Source organism: Heptranchias perlo, chromosome 40 (assembly GCF_035084215.1).
Source record: "Heptranchias perlo isolate sHepPer1 chromosome 40, sHepPer1.hap1, whole genome shotgun sequence".
NCBI lineage: Eukaryota > Metazoa > Chordata > Chondrichthyes > Hexanchiformes > Hexanchidae > Heptranchias > Heptranchias perlo.
In genome coordinates, this window is record NC_090364.1 from 18,764,330 (window position 1) to 18,781,486 (window position 17,157).

The 17,157-nt window shown below is 46.6% G+C and overlaps 1 protein-coding gene across 1 annotated transcript in view; it reads left to right on the forward strand.

Moving 5' to 3' along the window:
- The window catches only part of serhl (serine hydrolase like), a 77,722-nt gene extending 62,622 nt beyond the window's left edge, over positions 1-15,100 (forward strand). Inside the window, exons 11-13 of the mRNA XM_067974720.1 lie at positions 5,107-5,183; positions 9,277-9,370; positions 10,081-15,100. Coding sequence (XP_067830821.1) covers positions 5,107-5,183; positions 9,277-9,370; positions 10,081-10,191 — 282 coding nt within the window. The 3' untranslated portion in view covers positions 10,192-15,100. The remainder of the gene's footprint in view (positions 1-5,106; positions 5,184-9,276; positions 9,371-10,080) is intronic.
- The last annotated feature ends 2,057 nt before the right edge of the window (positions 15,101-17,157 follow it).

Genomic DNA, 17,157 nt, shown 5'->3' on the forward strand with positions numbered 1-17,157 from the left:
AAAAGGGAACTGGATAAGTACTTGAAAGGAAAAAATTTGCAGGGCTACAGGGAAAGGACGAGGGAGTGGAACTAGCTGGATTGCTCTTGCATAGAGCTGGCATGGACTCGATGGGCCAAATGGACTTCTTCTGTGCTGTGACCTTTCTATGATTCTATTATCCTTGCTGTGGTGTGGTGACCTGAACTGAATGCAGTACTCCAGATGGGGTCTATATTCCAGCCCCTTTGAGATAAAGGCCAACATTCCATTCGTCTTTTAAATTATTTTTTGTGCCTGTCCAAATTATTTTTTAGTGATTTCTGTACTTGGACCCCTAAATCTCTCTGCTCCTCCACAGTTCCCAGCTTCTCACTATTTAGAAAATACTCTGATCTATCTTTCTTAGGTCCAAAGTGGATGAAATCACACCTCCCCACATTGAACTCCATCTGCCACAGTTTTTCCCACTCACTCAATCTATCAATGTCCCTTTACAACTTTCTGCTCCCAACTACACTATTTACTGTGCCTCCTAACATAGTGTTGTTAGCAAACTTAGATATAAGGCTCTCTATTCCTTCATCCAATTCATTTATAAATATAGTGAAAAGCTGAGGCCCCAGTACAGATCCCTGGGGGACACTGGTCACATCCTGCCAATTGGAGTAAATACCCATTGTCCCTACTCTGTGTCTCCTACCTCCGAACCAATTCCCCATCCAAGCCAATAGGTTGCCTCCAATTCCATGTGCTCTCATTTTTGTTAACAGTCTCTTATGTGGAACCTTATCGAATGCCTTCTGGAAGTCCATATAAATAACATCCATCGACACTCCCTTATCTACTACGTTAGTTACCTCCTCAAAAAATTCAACGAGGTTCGTTAGACATGACTTACCCTTTACACATCCATGCTGGCTCACTGATCAGCTCATATTTGTCCAAATGCTCAGTCACTCTGTCCCTAATAACAGATTCTAGTGTAAAAACAGAAAATGCTGGAAATGCTCAGCAAGTCAGGCAGCATCTGTGGAGAAAGAAACAGAGTTAACGTTTCAGGTCGAAGACCTCTCGTCAGAACTGGAGGATGTTAAAAGAGTTAAAGTTTTTAAGCAAGTTCAAAGCGAGGGAAAGGGATGGAGGGAGAGGAGGAAAGAACAAAAGGGAAGGTCTGTGATAGGGTGGAGGGCAAAAGTGATTAAATGACAAAAGGGATGAGGGTGCGAGGCAGGGAGGGTGGGAATGGGACAGGTTAAGAAACAAAAGATTGGTCAGGAGTAGCTGTAAATGATAGCAGAACCATTACCTGCACTTGTTGACCGAAAAAATGAGAGAAGTGTTTATGATCTGAAGTTATTGAAATCAGTGTTGAGTCCGGAAAGTTGTAAAGTGCCTAAACGAGAGATGAGGTGCTGTTCCTCGAGCTTCCGTTGAGCTTCATTGGAACAGTGTAAGAGGCGGAGTGGGAGTGCGAGTTAAAATGGCAAGTGACCGGTAGGTCAGGGTCACGCTTGCGGACAGAGCTGAGGTGTTCAGCTAAGTGATCACCCAGTCTGTGTTTGGTCTCCCCAGTGTAGAGGAGGCCACATTGTGAGCAGCGAATACAGTATATTAAATTGAAAGAAGTACCAGCAAACTGCTGTTTCACCTGGAAGGAGTGTTTGGGGCCCTGGACAGTGGGGAGGGAGGAGGTGAAGGGGCAGGTGTTGCATCTCCTGCGCTCGCATGGGAAGGTGCCGTGGGGAGCAGAGCAGTGTTGGGGGTGATGGTGGAGTGGACCAGGGTGTCATGGAGGGAGCGTTCCCTTCGGAATGCTGAAAGGGGAGGGGAGGGGATGATGTGTATGGTGATGGGATCACGCTGGAGGTGGTGGAAATGGCAGAGGATACGTTGAATGTGGAGGCTGGTGGGGTGGAAGGTGAGGATGAGAGGGACCCTATCATGGTTCTGGGAGGGAGGGGAAGGGGTGAGGGCAGAAGTGCGGGAAATAAGACGGACACGGTTGAGGGCCCTGTCAACTACAGTGGAGGGGCATCTTTGGTTGAGGAGAAAGGAAGACATATCGGAAGCACTGGTGTGGAAGGAGGCATCGTCAGAACAGATGCAACACAGACGGTGAAACTGGGAGAATGGAATAGAGTCCTTATAGGAAGTGGGGTGGAGGAAGTGTAATCAGGGTAACTGTGGGAGTCGGTGGGCTTATAATAGATATTGGTGGACAGCCTATCCCCCGAAATGGAGATAAAGAAGTCAAGGAAGGGAAGGGAAGAGTCGGAGATGGACCATGTGAAGGTGAGGGAGGGGTGGAAATTGGAGGCAAAGTTGATTAAATTTTCTAGTTCAGGGTGAGAGCAGGAAACGGCACCGATACAATCATCAGTGTACCGGAAATAGAGATGAGGGAGGGGGCCTGAGTAGGACTGGAACAAGGAATGTTCCACGTATCCCACGAAAAGGCAGGCATAGCTGGGACCCATACGGGTTCCCATAGCGACACCTTTTATTTGGAGGAAGTGAGTGGAGTCAAAGGAGAAATTGTTCAACGTAAGAACATGTTCAGCCGGGCGGAGGAGGGGTCTGGTTGGGCCTCCGTTCAAGGAAGAGGCGGAGGGTCCGCAGGCCGTCCTGGTGGGGGATGGAGGTCTACAGGGACTGGACGGCCATGGTGAAAAGGAGACGGTTAGGGCCGGGGAACTGGAAACTGTTAAAGTGCCGGAGGGCGTCAGAAGAGTCGGGAATGTAGGTCGGAAGAGACCGGACAACGGGAGAAAAAATAGAGTCAAGATAGGAGGAAGTAAGTTCCATGGGGCAAGAACAGGCTGAAACGATGGGTCTCCTGTTTGTGAATCTTGGGAAGGAGGTAGAAGTGGAGTGTGCGGGGTTGGGAGACTGAGGGTGGAGGCCATGGGGGGAAGATCTCCAGAGGAGATGAGGTCAGTGACGGGCTAGGAAACTATGGCTTGATGTTCGGCAGTGAGGTCATGGTCCTTGGGAAAGGTAGGAGGAGGTGTCGGAGAGTTGGCATTCAGCCTTCACAAGGTAGAGGTCTGTTCGCCGCACAACAACAGCGCCGCCCTTGTCAGCAGGTTTAATGACAATGTCAGGGTTGGACCTGAGAGAACGGAGTGCTGCGAGTTCAGAGGGAGGTAGGATAGAGTGAGTGAGGGGAGTAGAGAGATTGAGACGGCCAGCAGTTCATAACGAAAAAACCAAGAGAAGGTAAGAGGCCAGAGGGAGGGGTCCCAGGTAGAACAAGAATTCTGTAGACGGGAGAAAGAGTCCGCTGTGCGGGGGGGAAGACTCCTGGCCAAAGAGGAGGGCGCGAAGGTGACAGAAGAAGAGCTCAGCATTGTGTCAAGCTCGAAATTCATTGAGCTGCGGGCATAAGGGGATGAAGCTGAGGCCTTTGCTGAGGACTGATCGTTCGGGGTCAGAGAGGGGAAAGTCAGAGGGAATGGTGCAAACCCGACAAAGGGTGAGATTGGAGGGAGGGTTGGGGCAGAAGGGTCAGGAGGGGTGTTGGTATCTAAGACTTGTTGCAGCTTGCGGTCCTTGACACCTGAAAGAAAGAAAAAACGTTTTTTGTTAAAGCGCCGGATGAGGCGAAGGATAAAATGGAACTGCGGACCAGGACAGCTGTGAAATAGAGTGGGTCGGTGCTGCTGGAGAGAGAGGTGGAGAGTGAGCATGTGGCGGCTCGTGGCACTGAGCGTGGATCTCGGAAAGCTGCGAGAGCAGTGGTTCGAGGAACGCTGAATATCAGGGAGATATCTGTAATCACGGGTAGATCCGATGGGTGGGTGGAATTTAAGTTGGAATCCACGTGGAATAAGTCGGAGCTGGAGACAGTTGCTGAGGAAAGAGATGTGGCTGTGAAAGCGAGTTTTAGAAGAAACCTGATCAAACACGAGAAGGGAAACGGAAATCAATGAAAGTGAACAAGATAAAAGAGACAAACAGAAATCCCTTCAGAGAGAAGAGCAGAACTTCTTCAAGGTGGGCATTCCTGGAGGAGAAGTGGCCGTGAATTAAACACTAAATCAGAAGCAAAAACTGCGGATGCTGGAAATCTGAAATAAAAACCGAAAATGCTGCAAATGCTCAAAGGGAGGCAGCGTCTGTGGAGAAAGAAACAGAGTTAACGGTTCAGGTCGAAGACCGTTCGTCAGAACTGGAAGATGTTAAGAGTTAAAGATTTTAAGCAAGTTCAGAGTGGGGAAGAGGGGAGGGGAGGAAATAACAAAAGAGAAGATCTGTGATAGGGTAAAAAACAAAAGATTGATCAGGAGGAGCTGTAAATGGCAGCAGCAGAACCATTACCAGCACCTGCTGTCTGAAAAAATGGGAGTGGTGGTTATGATCTGAAGTTATTGAAATCAGTGTTGAGTCTGGAAGGTTGTAAAGTGCCTAAACGAAAGTTGAGGTGCTGTTCAAAATTTAAATCTGAGATAAATAGCTTTTTGGCAACCAAAGGTATTAAGGGATATGGGCCAAAGGCAGATATATGGAGTTAGATCACAGATCAGCCATGATCTTATCAAATGGCGGAGCAGGCACGAGGGGCTGAATGGCCTACTCCTGTTCCTATGTTCCTCAAGCTTACGTTGAGCTTCATTGGAACAGTGTAAGAGGCCGAGGACAGATTCTTGTAACTTCCCCACAACTGACGTTGGACTAATAGGCTATAATTTCCAAATTTATCCCTCCTACCTTTCTTAGATAAGGGAGTGATATTCCTCTTAGTTCTTCTGCCCTTCCAATGTATTGCAGACTATCCAGTGTAGGCAGATGAACTGCACCCCCCCCCCTCCCTCCTGTAACTGGGACCAAGGGATGTGTGAATTTCCTCCATTGCTTTGCCTTAATTTGACCTTACCCGGCAGCCTGCCAAACATCAGGAGAAGGTCGAGAGGGGGAATGGTAGGCGCCGGCAGGCCTGCAAAGTGTGCTGGGCCACCTAACATCATCCCTCATCTATCTTTAACACCCTCATTCGTACACGTCCATCGGGGCTGTGAACCCCTGTTGAAAAACAGACTCACCAGATCGGAACGGGAAAGAACAGTCAGTAAAACCAGAATTTAACTGCTCCACATTGTGTTTTGTTTGTTAAATCTCACCAAGTTCACTCCTGTGAGGATCACCATCGACCAGTGTCTAGAGTTTCAGAAGAAAATAACAGCAGCCGTGCTCCTTATTTTGTAAGTATATTGCCCGTCTATAACACCCTTGACTGTTTTCTATGTTATCGTTATTGGCTGGGAGAGAGGGACTGAGTGGATGAACCCCGTGTTCTTGACAGGAGTGGACAGTACTCTGAATACATCCGGTAGCTTTTTATTAAATGACGGATGAAGGTGAAGGTCCAAGGCCCAAACTGCAGGACACCATAACACTTTAAAAAACTTGCATTTATATAGTGCCTTTCACAACCTCAGGGTGTCCCAAAGCGCTTTACAGTCAATAAAGTAATTTTTTGGAGTCTAGTCACTGTTATAATTTAAGAAACACGACAGCCAATTTGTGCACAGCAAGGTCCCACAAACAGAAATGTGGTAACGACCAGATAATTTGTTTTAGTGATGGTGGTTGAGGGATAAATGTTGGCCAGGACACCAGGGAGAACTCCCCTGCTCTTCTTCCAATAGTGCCATGGGATCTTTTACGTCCACCTGAAAGGGCAGAGAGGGCCTTGGTTTAACATTTCATCCGAAAGACGGCACCTTTGGCAGTGCAGCACTCCCTCGGTACTACACTGAAGTGTTAGCCTGGATTATGTGCTCGTGTCCCTGGCTTGGAAGCTTGAACCCACGACCTTCTGACTCAGAGGCGAGAGTGCTACCACTGAGCCACAGTTGACACGAGAAACTTGACACTTGGGAGGTGAGTGATGAAGGTCAAAGGCCAAGGCCTAAACTGCAGGACACCATGACACTTGGGAGGTGAGGTAAATCAAAATAGAGGCTGAACGATGCCGAGTTTGGTTTTAACGGTTTGTAGTTTGTCAGAGGAAGGAAAGGGTGAGGAAGGTTGAGAGTTAGTGTTGCAGTCTGGACAGAGTAAGTGTGCACTGATTCTTGATTTCAACACTGAGGATTTCAGGAGCTTGCTGAGGAAGTGGGATGTAACCCAAAGCATAGAACCATTAAAAAATTACGAAGGAGGCCCATCGTTTCCGTGCCTTCATGTGCATATCCAAGTATTTTTAAATGTGATGAGGGTTTCTGCCTCTACCACCCTTTCAGGAGGAGAATTCCAGACCCCCACCACCCTCTATGTTTAAAAAAAAATTCCTCAGCTCCCCTCTAATCCTTCTGCCAGTCACTTCAAATCTATGCTCCCTGGCTATTGAGAAATAGGTCCTTCCTATCCACTCTATCTAGGCCCTTCATAATTTTGTACACCTCAATTAAATCTCCCCTCAGCCTCCTCTGTTCCAAAGAAAACAACCCCAGCCTATCCAATCTTTCCTTATAGCTAAAATTCTCCAGTCCTGACAACATCCTCGTAAATCTCCTCTGTACCCTCTCTAATGCAATTACATCCTTCCTGTAATGTGGTGACCAGAACTGTACGCAGTAACCTCTCTGCTCTTATATTCTGTGCCTCGGCTAATAAAGGAAAGTATCCCGTATGCCTTCTTAACCACCTTATCTACCTGTCCTGCTACCTTCAGGGATCTGTGGACATGGACTACAAAGTCCCTCACTTTCTCTACACCTCTCAGTATCCTCCCATTTATTGTGTATTCCCTTGCCTTGTTTGCCCTCCCCAAATGCATTACCTCACACATCTCCGGATTGAATTCCATTTGCCACTTTTCTGCCCACCTGACCAGTCCATTGATGTCTACAGCTTTCCTCCTCACTATCAACCACACGGCCAATTTTTGTATCATCTGCAAACTTCTTAATCATGCCCCCTACATTTAAGTCCAAATCATTAATATATACCACAAAAAGCAAGGGACCTAGTACTGAGCCCTGTGGAACCTCACTGGAAACAGCCTTCCAGTCACAAAAACACCCGTCAACCATTACCCTTTGCTTCCTGCCACTGAGCCAATTTTGGATCCAACTTGCCACTTTCCCTTGGATCCCATGGACTTTTACTTTTTTGACCAGTCTGCCATGTGGAACCTTGTCAAAAGCCTTGTTAAACTAGATCAAATGCACTACCCTCCTCGACCCTCCTTGTTACCTCCTCAAAAAATTCGACCAAGTTAGTCAGACATGACCTTCCCTGAACAAATCCATGTTGACTGTCCTTGATTACTCCGTGCCTTTCTAAATGATGATTAATACTGTCCCTCAGAATTGATTTCAATAACTTGCCCACCACCGGGTTAGACTGACTGGCCTGTAATTACCTTCGCCCTTTTTAAACAGTACAATGTTAGCAGTCCTCCAATCCTCTGGCACCGTGCTTGTATCCAGTGAGGATTGGAAAATGATGGTCAGAGCCTCCGCTATTTTCTCCCTGGTTTCTTTTAACAGCCTGGGATACATTTCATCCGGCCCTGCTGATTTATCTACTTTCAAAATGCTAATCCCCTCAATACTTCCTCTCTCACTATGTTTATCCCATCCAATATTTCACACTCCTCCTCCTTAACTACAATCTCTGCATCGTCCCTCTCTTTTGTGAAGACAGACGTAAAATATTCATTAAGAACCAAACCCACATCTTCCACCTCCACATATAGTTTACCTTTTTGATCTCTAATAGTCCCTACTATTTCCTTAGTTATCCTCTTGCTCTTTATGTATTTATAAAACATCTTTGGGTTTTCCTTGATTTTGCTTGCCAATATGCCATAGGATCAGGAGTAGGCCATTCAGCCCCGCGAGCCTGCTCCGCCATTTGATAAGATCATGGCTGATCTGTGATCTAACTTCATAGACATGAGAGGATTCGGGGTCACTATCCCTTCCCGCTACTAAAGCACTTGGCCTCATCAGCCACTTCCCCGGTGACCTGGTGACCATCAGATCTCGTGCAATCGCTGGTGTGAGCCCACAGCCCTTTATAGATCCAGTGTAGCACAACACTGAACCAACCACACAGCGAACTTTATCAACAACACCTCCCCTTCAATGTAAAACATCCCAAAGAATTCACAGGAGCGATTATCAGACAAAATTTGACACTGTGCCACATAAGGAGATATTAGGACAGGTGACCAAAAGCTTGGTCAAAAGTAGATTTTAAGGAGCATCTTAAAGGAGGAGGGAGAGGCGGAGAGGTTTAGGGAGAGAATTCCAGAGCTTAGGACCTAGGCAACTGAAGGCACGGCCACCAATGGTGGAGCGATTAAAATCAGGAATATACAAGAGGCCAGAACTGGAGGAGCGCAGAGATCTCGGAGGGTTGTAGGGCTGGAGGAGGTTACGGAGATAGGGAGGGGGCAAGGCCATGGAGGGATTTGAAAACAAGGATGAGAGTTTTTAAATCGAGGCGTTCCCGGACCAGGAGCCAATGTAGGTCAGCGAGCACAGGGGGTGATGGGTGAACGGGACTTGGTGCGAGTTAGGATACAGGCAGCAGAGTTTTGGATGAGCTCAAGTTTCCGGAGGATGCAAGGTGGGAGGCCGGCCAGGAGAGCATCAAACTGAAACATGATAGGTTCTGATCAGCAGGTCGGGTCAGGAGTATGTTTCTATTTATCAGGGCTCCCCTCCCTGTGCCCCCCCACCCCCCTGTGAATGCTCCATGTGCAGTGGGACAGTACTGAGACCAGGAAGGCTTCAGGTTGAGCTCCTGGTCTGTACTGAGGTAGCTGATCTTGGGCAGGGCACAATTAACCTCTGTGCCCTTTCACTGGGGCAGGGCAAAACCATGCAAGGTTCCGGTACCTGAACCCTACCCTGCAGGGAAGTGCTTTTGTGGGCATCCGATGGAGTGGGATTGTGCTGGGCTGTGATGGTCCTCAGTGTTCAATAGCCTGCAGACAATCACTGTGCAGGATCATGCATGAAGAATGGCCACTTGGATGGGGCACTGGAGGGGCTGTGTGAAGCTGTACCCCAGCATGAGTCAGCCCCTTGGGGAGGGAAGATTGGTCACAACTTCCCCCTCCTCCCCCCACTCTGTAGGACCTGTCCCTGGTGTTCAGAACGTAATGTGTTGTCGTTGATAGATGCTGGAGCAGCAATAAGTATTTGTGCCTCCTCTGCACGTGTCCAGACAGATGTGCTGGTCCATGCAAAGTGAGGGGGGCAGTTCTTCGCCCCTTGTTTTCACCAGATCTGCAGCCTGATCAGAAGGTGCCACTGACACTGTTGTTTGTTTCAGCGCTAAGGATGGACTGTTGAGGGAAGACCGGTGGAATCCTGATCAGCCGCCATTTAGTCTCTTACTGGAGGGATACCGGACTCTTTCAGAGCAGGTAAAGGAGGTGTCTCAGATCTGGGTTTGAAAGAGATCGCTCTCTATTAGGTCCCTTTAAAAACAGGAGTCGCTCCATCAGGACCTCTTTGAAATAGGGCACATCTCAAAGAGGCACCATTTAAGAGGGTGAGACTCAGATCGACACACCGTTACAGGGCGGATCTTATATCAGGACTTCCATATTTTTTTCCATTATTTTAATCTTTCCCCTTTGGGTTAAGTTACAGAAATCAAGAAATAAAAACAGAGAATGCCACAAGTTATGGAACTCGAAAAGGGTCCAAATATTGAGGTACTGTCTTCAAACAGCACTCAAGAATATTGGAGAGACCAGCCCCTGTTGTCCCTCCTTATTGGAATGGACACGGATACTTGTTTTGCTCATAGCTTCTATAGATAGTTGGGTTTTTTCTCTGTGTCAGATTTCTGTGCACGGACACTTAGTGATAAAATATACCAACTGCTCCCCACTCACTGTAACACTCACTGTGACACCATTTCTGATATCAGACACACTGTTAATGGCTCCTTTAAAAACCACAACTTGATAAAGCATTGTCCTTACTCTCTCCACACAGCTCAAGGTAACTATCCCTGTGCATTACTGTGTGTAACTCTCTCACTCTTCCCTCCCTCTATCCCTGTGTGTGTGTGTGTGAGAGACTCTCCCATCCTCACTCTCCTCACATCTCTCTTCATTTTCCACAGTTCCGATTGGAGATAGTTGAGGGAAACCACCATGTCCACTTGAATGAGCCGGAGCAAGTTGCTGGAATTATCGGCAAGTTCCTCAGGACGGACGTCACCCCGAAACTTTGAGGGCGGAACGTGGGCAGGCTGTGCCCGGCACTGGTTAGAGAGAGAGGGGAATACCCACCCGGGACAATAGAGCAACAAGGCAACACTTCCCTATCCACCAGTACAGCTGGTGCGTGGCCAGTAAATAACCAGTTTAACAGTATGTTAAAAGGAAATATTAACGGTGATGATGTAAAATTAATTCCTGTTTTGAATGGAGATGTAAAGATGATTACTTGTTTACTAACTGGAGGGTGCTGGGTTGTTGAAGTAATCGACATCACACAGGCAGGTTAATTGTAAATGGGATAAAATGTAGAATCTGAGCAAACTGCTGGGAAGTTGCTTGAGTACAATGAGGGTAGATGTTGGTGGGAGAGTCCAGAACAAGGGGGCATAACCTTAAAATTAGAGCTAGGCCGTTCAGGGGTGATGTCAGGAAGAATTTCTTCACACAAAGGGTAGTGGAAATCCTTTAAAAAGCTGTTGAGGCTGGGGGTCAATTGAAAATTTCAAAACTGAGATTGATGGATTTTTGTTAAGCAAGGGTATTAAGGGATACGGAACCAAGGCGGGTAGATGGAGTTAAGTTACAGATCAGCCATGATCTAATTGAATGGCTCGATGGGCTGAATGGCCTACTTCTGTTCCTATGTTCCTAATGATTTTCTTTGGTTCACAGAATGGAAAATTAAAATCCTAAACCATTCAACATTTATTCAAATCAGATGCTCTAAATGGCCGATAGCTAATGTCATTGCTCCTCTCTGGACGCAGGTGATCCGAGCCGAAAACACTGTGCTCCTGAGGGCAGGGTCTGTTACATGGCACTAGTTACTAATACACTGCAGTCTAACTCTTCAGGTGATAACCCAGAGCAAGGGCCATGCTGCACTGGATTAGCATCTGACTTTTGTCTAAAAGGCCTCATTCATAAGAACATAAGAAATAGGAGCAGGAGTAGGCCATTCGGCCCCTCGAGCCTGCTCCGCCATTGGATAAGATCATGGCTGATCTTCAACCTCAACTCCACTTTCCTGCCCAATCCCCATCTCCCTTGATTCCCCTAGAGTCCAAAAGTCTATCTATCTCAGCCTTAAATATATTTAACGACCCAGCATCCACAGCCCTCTGGGGTAGAGAATTCCAAAGATGAACAACTCTCTGAGTGAAGAAATTCCTCCTCATCTCAGTCTTAAATGGCCGACCCCTTATCCTGCGACAATGCCCCCTAGTTCTAGACTCTCCAGCCAGGGGAAACAACCTCTCAGCATCTACCCTGTCAAGAATCTTATATGTTTCAATGAGATCACCTCTCATTCTTCTAAACTCCAGACAGTATAGACCCATTCTACTCAATCTCTCCTCATAGGACAACCCTCTCATCCCAGGAATTAATCTGGTGAACCTTCGTTGCATCGCCTCTAAGGCAAGTATATCCATCCTTAGATAAGGAGACTAAAACTGTACGCAGTACTCCAGGTGAGGTCTCACCAAAGCTCTGTACAATTGTAGTAAGACTTCCCTACTCTTGTACTCCAACCCCCTTGCAATAAAGGCCAACATTCCATTTGTTTTCCTAATTGCCTTCTGTACCTGCATGCTAACTTTTTGTGTTCCTTGCACCAGGACACCCAAGTCTCTCTGGACACCAACATTTAATAGTTTCTCACCATTTAAAACAATATTCCGTTTTTCTATTCTTCCTATCAAAGTGAATAACCTCACAGTTCCCCACATTATACTCCATCTGCCACCTTCTTGCCCATTTACTTAACCTGTCTATATCCCTTTGTGTCCTCCTCACAGCTTTGTATCTGTCTTCATAGTAGAAGAGAGAAAAAGCATACCAGAAATAGTGGGGAACTAAGGGGCTAATGAGAGTGAGGAACTTAAAGTAATTAATATCAGCAGAGAAAAAGTACTGGAGAAACTAATGGGATTAAAAGCTGATAAATCCCCTGGACCTGATGGCCTACATCCGAGGGTTCTAAAAGAAGTCGCTGCAGAGATAGTGGATGCATTGGTTATGATCTTCCAAAATTCCCTACGTTCTAGAATGGTCCCAGCGGATTGGAAGGGAGCAAATATAACCCCGCTATACAAGAAAGGAGGAAGAGAGCAAACGGGGAACTACAGGCCAGTTAGCCCGACATCAGTCGTGGAAAAATGCTGGAATCCATTATTAAGGAAGTGGTAACAAGGCACTTAGAACATCATAATATGATTAGGCAGAGTCAACATGGTTTTATGAAAGGGAAATCGTGTTTTCCCAATCTACCTTAGCCAACTTGCCCCTCATACCTATGTAATTGGCTTTATTTAAGTTTAGGACTCTAGTTTCGGACTTAAGTACTTCACTCTCAAACTTGATGTGAAATTCTATCATATTATGATCACTCTTCCCCAGAGGATCCTTTACTGTGAGATTACTAAATAACCCTGTGACATTACACAATACAAGGTCTAATGTAGCCTGTTCCCTGGTTGGGTCGATGACATACTGCTCTAAGAAACAGTCTCGAATGCATTCCTTGAACTCATCCTCTAAGTTACCTTTACCAATTTGCCCAATGTATATGACGATTAAGTCCCCCATGATTACTGCATTACCTTTGTAATTTGTACCTATTTTTTCATGCTCAATACTTTGTCCAACGGTATAGCTATTATTAGGGGGCCTATGAATTACTCCGACCAGTGTTTTCAGCCCCTTGTTATATCTTTTTTCCACCCAGACTGTTTCTACTTCCTGATCTTCTGAGCCAAGATCCTTTCTCACCACTGCCCTTATGTCATCCTTTATTATTAGGGCTACACCCCCTCCTTTTCCATTCTCCCTGTCTTTTCTAAACGTCATGTACCCTGCAATATTTAGTTCCCAATTTTGGTCACTTTGCAACCATGTCTCTGTAATGGCTACGAGATCAAACCAATTTATCTCTATTTGTGCAACTAATTCATCTATCTTGTTAAGATAAAGAGCCTTTAATTTTGACTTTCTACCATTTTTTCCCGCTTTGACCTTACTTGTTGATGCTCTATTATTGGTAAACTCTCTGTCCCTTCCTGCCACACTCTGCTTATCTGTACCCAAATCACGACACTGCTCTGTTGCCTTGATTTTTCTCATTGGATTTCCAGATTTCCCCTCACCTGACCCCTCCCTCCCTTTTTAGTTTAAAGCCCTATCTACCGCCCCTAATTATTCGATTCTCCAGGACGCTGGTCCCAGCCTGGAGCCCGTCCCAGTGGAACAGCTCCCTCTTTCCCCAGTACTGGTGCCAGTGCCCCATGAATTGAAACCCCTGTCTCCCCACACCACTCTTTCAGCCACACATTTAACTCTCTGATCTGTTTGTCCCGATGCCAATTTGCGTGTGACTCAGGTAATAATCCAGAGATTATTACCTTTTGAGGTTCTGCTTATTAATTTAGACCCGAGCTCCTCAAACTCTCTCAGTAGAACCCCATTCCTAGTTCTACCTTTGTCATTGGTTCATACGTGGACCACGACAACTGGATCCTCCCCCTCATGCTCCGAGTTCTTCTCCAGCTGTGAGGAGATGTCCTTAACCCTGGCACTGGGCAGGCAGCACAGCCTTCGGGACTCCCGGTCGTGGCTGCAGGGAGCAGTGTCTATCCCCCTGACGATACTATCCCCTACCACTACCACATCCCTTTTTACTCCCCCCCACTTGAATGGCCCCCTGTACCAGTGCCTGGGCAGCTTACCCATCCTCCCTGCAGTCTTTGCTCTCATCCATACAGGAAGCAAGTACCTCGTACCTGTCGGACAAGGTCAAAGGTTGAGGCTCCCCCATCACTGCATCCTGGGTCCCCATAACTGCCTGACTCCCAGTCACATCCTTCTGTCCCTGACCACTGAATGAATCTAAACTACTCCCTAGTCTAAGGAGTGTGACTGCCTCCTGGATCAAAGTGTCCAGGTAACTCTCCCCTCCCTGATGCAATGTCTGCAGCTCAGACTCCAGCTCAACAACTCTGAGCCGAAGTTCCTCGAGTTGCAGACATTTACTGCAGGTGTGGTTCCTCGGGATCTCACTGGTCTCCACAAACTCCCACACACTGCAGTTACAGCACCACCTGCACCGCCATCGCTTGTCGAACCAGAATTTATTTATTTACTTTATTAGAATTTTTAATTTCTTGCTATTCTTAGTTTTATTAACTAATTAATTTGTCTAGTTTAAGTTATTGATTTAAGCTCTTCGTTAAACCCACTGCCCTAACTTGGAGAGAAGAAAAACAGTAATAGTAGCCAGCCAATCACCTACCTGCTGTCCTGTGACATCACTCCTTGATTTTCTTTTTTCGATCCCACCGAATTTATCCTGAAAATTTCCCGCCTTCGCTGCTCCAGGTCTCCGAGTTCAATCACGTTGCTGAGCAATGAAAGGAAGAACTCGTATTTACAGTGCGCCTTGTTGCATTCACGGGGCATCCTGAAGCAATTCGTAGCTCTGATAAAAATGTAATTTTGCCAGTGTTAAATTATTGATTTGAATTCCTTATTACCGGTACCACACGGCCCCTCGAGCCTGCTCCACCATTCAATCAGATCATGGCTGATCTTCGACCTCAATTCCACTTTCCCGCCCAATCCCCATATCCCTTGGTCACCTTAAATTTCAAAAATCTATTGATCTAAGCCTTGAAAATACTCATTGAAACATACAAGATTCTGAGGGGCCTTGACAGGGTAGATGCTGAGAGGTTGTTTCCCCTGCCTGGAGAGTCTAGAACCAGAGGGCACAGTCTCAGGATAAGGGGTCGGCCATTTAAGACTGAGATGAGGAGGAATTTCTTCACTCAAAGGGTTGTGAATCTTTGGAATTCTCTACCCAGAGGGCTGCGGATGCTCAGTCGTTGAGGATATTCAAGGCTGAGATCGATAGATTTTTTTGAATTTAAGGGATTCAAGGGAGATGGGGATCGGGCGGGAAAGTGGAGTTGAGGTTGAAGATCGGCCATGATCTGATTGAATGGCGGAGCAGGCTCGAGGGACCGTGTAGCCTACTCCTGCTCCTATTTCTTATGTTCTTATTATGACAATGTCAGTTGTAGTTTCTAGGAGCTATTTTTGTAAGGTGCAAAAAATGCACATTCCCAGTTGGATCGGGTGTGTCGAAACTTAATATTACTTATTCTATACAATGCATTAACACCCAAACAAAAGTAGGACAAGAGAGAATTTATTATTTTACTTGTACAAGTGGAAGAGCACCTCAAGACAGTGGTTGAGGACACATCTTCGCTGAGTTCAAGAAACAGCTCACGTTTATACAGCTCAGTAACAACGCCCACCTGTCACGGAATATGGGTGTACACGTACATTCTTTATTGGCTCAGGGAGTTGGTCAATCAAGTAGTGAGCCTGCCCCCCCGAACGTCCATGGCCCTTTATTACTTTGGCGCGTAGGCCTGAGCATTCTCATCCTCCCCACATTTCTGTCCTGGTTATCAGTAGGGCTGAAGTCAGTCTCAAGGCCACATGGCCTTTCAAGAAACTGTATTCTCATTATATTTTTGTAGTCAGCAATACCCTTATCTGCTAGGGGGGGCCAGATGGTACTAAGCACCTGCTCAGCTAACTTAATTATCAACATACCAAGGCTTAAACGTAATTACGCAATTGTGCTTCTCTGTGTGCTGTAGCTAACCTTTTATGTGGGTTAATAAAGAGTTAATATGGTCAAGTATCCCTTTATGCATTTCCACAGGTGAAAATCAATGGATATGTTTCTGAAATAAAAACAGAAAATGCTGGAAATACTCAGCAAGTCAGGCAGCATCTGTGGAGAAAGAAACAAAAGATGAGCCTGGAGGAAATGGCAACAGCAGAACCATTACTAGCACCTGCTGTCCGAAAAAATGGGAGCAAGTGGTTCTGATCTGAAGTTATAAATCAATGTTGGGTCTGGAAGGTTGTAAAGTGCCTAATCGAGAGATGAGGGGCTGTTCCTCGAGCTTCCGTTGAGCTTCAGTGGAATGTAAGAGGCCGAGGTCAGAGTGGGAGCGGGACGGGGAATTAAAATGGCAAGTGACCAGAAGGTCAGGGTCACGGTTGCGGACAGAGCGGAGGTGTTCAGCAAAGCGATCACCCAGTCTGCGTTTGGTCTCCCCAATGTAGAGGAGACCGCATCGTGAGCAGCGAATACAGTATACTAACTTGAAAGAAGTACAAATAAATCACTGTTTCACCTGGAAGGAGTGGTTGGGGCCCTGGACGGTGGGAAGGGAGGAGGTGAAAGGGGCAGGTGTTGCATCTCATGCGTTTGCACGGGAAGGTGCTGTGGAAAGGAGAGCGGGTGTTGGGGGTGATGGAAGAGTGGACCAGGGTATCACCGAGGGAACGGTCCCTTAAGAATACTGAAAGGGGAGGGAAGGTGTGTTTGGAGGTGGCAGAAATGGTGAAGGATGATCCGTTGAATGTGGAGGTTGGTGGGGTGGAAGGTGTGGACAAGGGGGACCTTATCTTGGTTACATAGAAAGTAGGAGCAAGAGTAGGCCATCAGGTCCTTTGAGTCTGCTCCACCATTCAATATGATCATGGCTGATCCTCAATCTCAAAACCATATTCCCGCTCTCTCCCCATACCCCTTGATGCCTAGAAATCTATCTAGCTCCTCCTTAAATATATTCAGGGACTTGGCCTCCACAGCCTTCTGTGGTAGAGAATTCCACAGGTTCACCACCCTCTGAGTGAAGAAATTTCTCCTCATCTCAGTCCTAAATGTCCTACCCCGTATCCTGAGACTGTGACTCCTTGTTCTGAACCCCACAGCCAGGGGAAACATCCCTCCCTGCATCCAGTTTGTCTAGCCCTGTCAGAATTTTATGTTTCAATGAGATCCCCTCTCATTCTTCTAAACTCAAGTGAATACAGGCCGAGTCGACCCAATCTCTCCTCGTATGACAGTCCTGCTATCCCAGGAATCAGTCTGGTGAACCTTTGCTGCATTC